The 6,230-nt window shown below is 32.2% G+C and overlaps 1 protein-coding gene across 1 annotated transcript; it reads left to right on the top strand.

Moving 5' to 3' along the window:
- Window positions 1-3,971: 3,971 nt before the first annotated feature.
- LOAG_08146 (hypothetical protein) lies at window positions 3,972-5,082 on the top strand (the record flags this gene model as incomplete). The annotated part of the gene is made up of 3 exons (XM_003143678.2): window positions 3,972-4,150; window positions 4,280-4,450; window positions 4,852-5,082. The coding sequence occupies exons 1-3, from the start codon at window positions 4,049-4,051 to the stop codon at window positions 5,080-5,082; spliced, it is 504 nt and encodes a 167-aa protein (XP_003143726.1). The 5' UTR covers window positions 3,972-4,048.
- Between the last annotated feature and the right edge of the window lie 1,148 nt (window positions 5,083-6,230).

Here is a 6,230-nt window from a genome sequence, read left to right as displayed (position 1 = left end):
TTAAATTCCACGTGAGCATACATATACTTTTGATGTTTGCATGGATGAAACAAGCTGAAATTGTCTTAATGAGATTTATCAAGAAGTTATAATTATAGGGAAGAGTGTAGAATGTTCCATTTTAGGTTCCTTCTATCGTTCTTGAGCTAATTGTTCTTAAAAATTCCATTTATTTCAAAAAGCTCAATTTGAATAAAATCAGAAAAGTTGCACTTCAACTCGGCAGTTAATTCTGGTCATTTGATAATTTATTACAACCCTCAGAGTAATAGCTGTTTGGTTTGGAGTGAAGTGGAAAGAGCAGTACTAGGCGTATTAGTCAGATGACGTGAAGTGTATCTATACGGAGTGAAGAGGATCATATGTTAGAAATTCATTCCCCCCTCATACTACCAATTGTCTGGTCTTCTGTTCTATTCTCTTGTCTCTTCATTCCTGATAGATATCTTTTGCTTACTCCTTCCACTTCTGGATATGTCATCTGTGAAAGTGAACGTTCTACAACAACTCCAACCCAAAAATTCCCTTCTTGATATTCTTTTCTTTTATAAATGTCAAATGAGTAATGTGAAAAATGTTTAGTAATTTTTATTTAAATTCAATTGCATCACATCCGTGTTAACTTCTCAAAAAATTTCTGTAATTCGATGTTATCAGAAACCTCTGATAATAGTTCAGGAAATTTTCACTCAGGAAAATGTTCTTCAGCAATGATGATAATGATAATAGATAGCAATAGCAGAGGTATGCAACTAGAGCGCTTATTGATGACAACATTCTATATTATAAATAATAGACAAGTATCGATACTTCATGCAACATTTCTAAAACTACTTTGCGGTTCTCAGTTGAACTGAACAGCTTTCAAAAATATATTGAATTTTTTGCTTAATGCTGTGTATTTTAATCATTCCTGTCTTTACAGGTAACCCGCTTATTTCGTTAATGGTTAGAAGCATGTGTCTACACATCTTTCTTTTCACATCTGTTGAAGTTCTCCTCTTATCATGAAATTCGTTACAATCAATCGTTGCTGCAGATTGTTTTATTTCTAGCATGCTCCAAAAATGGGACATTTAGCTGTAATTACCATTTCACACTTTAGCCACGTGCATAATTCCTCTTATCATTTCCTTTGTGATACTGTCAACTTTAAATGACTTTATAAAATCTAACAAATGTAATAAATGTTACTGTTTATTTGTTGTAAACTGTAACAATGTTAGAGTATTTGTAAGGAGTATCCAATACGGAATTCTCAATGATTTCTTACTCCTTTCTGTTCTTCCGTTTTTCTTATCGTTATCAAATGAACTATTCCAACGTAATATTCTCCTATAACTATCGTTATGAGAGATTAAAAACGGGCAAATTTTCTCAGAGAGACAGAGTGTTCATCAAGATTCATCAATAATAATCATATTCTTGTGTACCAACAGGTGCTTTAATGTTAGCGCTAAATTCATTTGTTGTTTAGAATCAACCGGAAGTGAACCATTTTAAAATTACAATTGTTTATTAGTCGCTATGTAGACATGAAATGGAAATGAGAAAAAAGTAATAAAAAGCTTTATAGAAATGGAAATTGGGAAACTTTCCCTAAAAATAATTTGTTGCGGAGTTCCCTGATCTGATCAAAGTGAAGTAAGAGATTTCTGTGAAGTTGAGCTCTCTTGCGTCGTCTTTGCCATTTTACACAAAAATAGATTATTATATATTTTTAAAACTTAGGAGTAAATTGGAATAGAAGCAATCAGCTCCAAACTTCGTAATTTTTAAATTTTAAAATCCAGAACATTCAATGGGAAGTGTTATTTAGGATTATTAGAAAATAAGAGTGGAGAGGTTTTGGAATTATTCGTGCAATCCCCTGAGTATTGAGTATTATTAAGTGCATTTTTTTTTCAAGCTGATGTTACTTCGGACTTTTTATTGAACTTTAATTTTTGTGATTACAATAAGTTAAGTCAACATGGCACAATAAATCATTTTGATGCGTTTACTTTGAATGATAATGCCATGAAAATTATTTTCACTGTAAAAAAAGTATATGGAATAGTCTCCAGGTTATCAAAAATTTCGACATATAAAAATGAGCACTCATTTACTCTTCAAAAAATAATTCTTTTGAAGGAAAGCTTCCTAATAACTTAATATGTCGCATTCCAAACATGGAAACCGTTCCAAGTTTTGACGTAAATAGTAGGTACACTGAATTTGAAAAGCCACGAATAAACAGCTATCTTTCTAACGGGTTTTGTAGTAACTGATACTGATCGTATCCATAAAGTTCCTAAAAGGATCAGTATGAGGTGAAGTCTTCTCAAACTTCGTAATTGCTGATGGAGTGGTTTGGATAGCACTTAATTTTACTTCCTTGTACATATGATTGCTGAAATTATCAATTCGAAATAATAATAGAAAATTTTCCTTAGTTCATTCTACAAGAGAAATACAATGCTAAAGGTTTTTTTTTTTTTGGCTGGATATGTGATAGCTGGACGAACGCACTAATAATTTAATATCCTATATAGGCGGTAAGGAAATGCTATAGCGCAATTTCTATCTTCTTGCTCGAAAGTTGACCATAAGCTGAAGCGAATGATATATTTTCCTGCTTGATAACTTCAAACAATCTCAAAAATGTTAATGCGAATTTCTCTTCGAGCAGTAATTGAGTTTATCAGTTAGTCGATATGTCTATTTTTTTATTATTACTATTCTTTTTCCATTTTTTGTATAGTTTTGCTTTTATCAGAATATTAGAAAAACACTGCATAGCGTTGGCATCCCAAAACTTTGTTGCTTCTCCTTGGGGAATCTTTTAAACCCATCTCAGCTAAATCCTTCTTTTTGGTGCGTTTTCCTCATTTTTTTTTCGTTTTTCGTTTATTTCAGATTTTGCCTTTCTCATATTTAGAATTTCTTAACTGAATCGAATGATGTTTATCATCCAACACTATTGTAGTACGGTTAAGTCAATAGTCTAATCAGCCAGATGAAGATCGACAAGTCAGGTGAAACTGATTCAACACTAGAAAACACACTACTTCCATGTTATCGCGTTTTGATAGCTATACGATTTAAGATTCAAATTAGTTTACACTGATAACAAACGAAATGTTTGGCATAAGTTAAAGAACAATTTAATCGTTCAATGCAAACATTCATTTGTCACAGATGTTATACCATAAATACAATGTGCAACTGTCCTTTCATTAGTAAAATCACCGAGGCCTGCATTTGATCTGACAAAAGCAGAAAGGATATTGGCTTTTTAAAAGCTGTAATTTGAAAAACTAGTTGGTAATTGTTGCAGATTTTACTCTTGGTGATCTGATTAGTTTCTAAATGCCAGGTAAATTTCAATTTCATCCTGGGAAATTAACATGGGAAGGATACTATTTTAGTGTAAAGTTATTCTTCACTTGCATGAATCCATAAATCGCAACTTCTAAAGATTTACTTTTCTAAGTCAGTTTTCCAAATAACAAACTTAATAACCCCAAACTAATTAATATATTACCTTACATTATGCATCTGTTCCATTACGTCAGTTAATTATCATTTGAATTTATTACAGATCTTGCTTTCTCTCTCCATTCTATATCATTTACTTAATCTATCACTTAATTGCGTCTAAATGATCACTTAACTGCGAAATGACCACTTAGTCTAAATGATCACTTAATTGCATCCAAATGATACTAAATAATTCCCTAAAATGACATGATAGATAGGTAATTGAATTCAAAAATTCAACATGCAATTATTAAAATTCAATGTTTTTGTTAATCTTTTTCACAACTGTAACATTCTTCTCAATGATGTCTGCTTAGCTACTGCTCTTCATTTAATCTAGGACTGGTAATTTTAGTTCTAACCCTCTCTTCCGAAGTTATGGGTAGAATTTTGCAACTGATTTTATGGTTTGATAATTCGTTGTGGGATGAATTTTCAGATATCATTACGTTCTAGTGTGTCACCCGCTGGAAGTACGCGTTATACTGCCTTCATATTTTTTGTGCACTTCAAGTAGTGTGACGTCATGGGAGGCAACAACAGTACTCCAAAATCAGATATAATGATGGATCATCAACCCTATCCGGACATGAATGTTATATTCAAAAGCATTCCAAAAATGATGCAGGTGTTTGTCATTTTTAATTATTTACGTTAGTTAAAGTTTAATGAACCATATTATGGCATTATGTATGTTTGATAATTTTCTAATAAAATTTGTAGAAATTTCCCAACAAAATTTTAGTAAATTCTCTAGGTTGCCGATGATATGCACCGAATGACAAATTACATTATGGATTTGCGTAATATGACCATTGGTTTGGTTTGCTTGTCGGTTCTTGGTATATTTTTATTTCTAATTGGTAAGCTTACTCAGGGTCGAAGTAATGCTGCACGTCGAAAACGTGAGTTAGGACATCGGATTGAGGTTTGTTTGTGAAGTTTCAAATTTCAGAATATTCTTCCAAAAAATTTTTTCTTTTTTGGATGAACAGTTTGAGGAATTGATGCCAATTCAGTGAAAATAAGTGACTGATATTTTAAAGTAAATATTGCCAGAATTTGTCGAAGTTTTTGTTAAAATTAAATCTAATTGTGTCATCTGCACCTTTTGCATTCCACTGCATCTTTCATACTCTATTAGCAAATATTTAAATATAAAAAGGTAAATTGTTGGTAGGTAGTGCATAATTATAGTCGTTAGTTTTTATTGAAGTAGTTTAAGCATCCAAAGTAATTTCGGGAATATCCGATAAAGTCACTAAAGGTAGGTTACGTTGAGTTGTTGATCAAAATATGCCAACGGTGAGCATGTGAAATTGCTTTCAGTCGCTGGAGGATCGATCATTGCCGCGACACACCCATTATGGTGCCTATCATGGATATCTCGATTCGTGGCATGATTCAAGAAGTCCGAAAATTAGTGGTGTTGGCGCTACGGTTATAGATATAGAAAAAATTCCAATGAATCAGTCGCATGACAATTCGAGTCACAACGAAACTACGACAACACCGCTTGAAACGCCTAATTTGCTCAATGGCCATGCACACAAAGTTTGACATTTTTCTGTTTCTTTTCTTTTCCTTGTAATTCCTAAGATGATCAAAAGTGATGAAATTTGCTGCAATTGTCTGGATATCTTTTCATAGTGACTCCTTGAAGCTACTAATTCAATGACTAAAGCAACTGCTTTATTGCTAGCTAAAAATTTAAATGGTTAAACTTTGCTGTCGAACTTCCTCATTTTCTGTATGTGAAAACATACTACAGAGAAGTTAGGAAACTGTTGGCTCAAGATTCTAATTAATTGTAGGCCCATTAATTGTGGCCAGTAAGCAAAGCTTTGAAACCTATGTTTCCCTTAGATTTATAATCTGTAGCCTTCTGAATAAATTCAGTACATATAATTATTCTCGGGGTTAACCACTGAGGATTTGAAGCTGAACTGATTACAGATCTGAGCTATTTTTTGAGATCAAGAACATAGTACAGTCAAGTGATGTTCGATTGTCATCCCGTGTGTCTTTTAAAGTAGCACTACTATTCATAAACTTTTTGCTAAAGATTAACGATTATGACAGTCAAAACATTCCGATTCTTAATTTTCTATTAGACTTTCATTACACAAAATTATTCCACTTCGAAAAATTATCTTGCAAAAAAAAAAAGATTAAATATCACCAGTGATTTTTCAGCAGGACTTGATAAGTATCATTACTCGCTCAAATAGATTTTAAACAGTAATGATATTATTCATTTCCCCTGATCAATTTAAACCAATTACTTTTTAAGTAATTCATTGCATTTGTGGCATTTCCACTAATTTGGATATCCAAAAAAATGAACTTTCTTTATAGCCTCTGCTTTACTTGAGGACGTTTCGGTGACCACTGTTTATGACACTAGTAGTTAACTGCCAACGACAGTTCCGTAATAATCCCCTCTTTTCATAGATTATTTCGGAGGGGAGTTACCAAAATGTTAAGTTCTTTCATATTTGGAAAAGAAATAATTAATTGTGCAATGTTTTAAAAATTTTATTATAATTTATTTGCATTAGAGTTCATCACTATTGCATTCCTTTTTGTTTCACCTTTGTCTTCCCCATCCTTTATTCATTGCGAGTAAAGAGCTTGTAGCGAATTTTGTTTGATCCTTTTTTTGAACATTTCATTTTTGGCTGGTTATCCAGTTGTTTTTTCTTTTT

This window comes from Loa loa (assembly GCF_000183805.2).
Source record: "Loa loa unplaced genomic scaffold supercont3.6, whole genome shotgun sequence".
Taxonomy (NCBI): Eukaryota; Metazoa; Nematoda; class Chromadorea; order Rhabditida; family Onchocercidae; genus Loa; species Loa loa.
The sequence above is the reverse complement of the archived record's forward strand: the minus strand, read 5'-3'. Positions and strand labels throughout refer to the sequence as shown.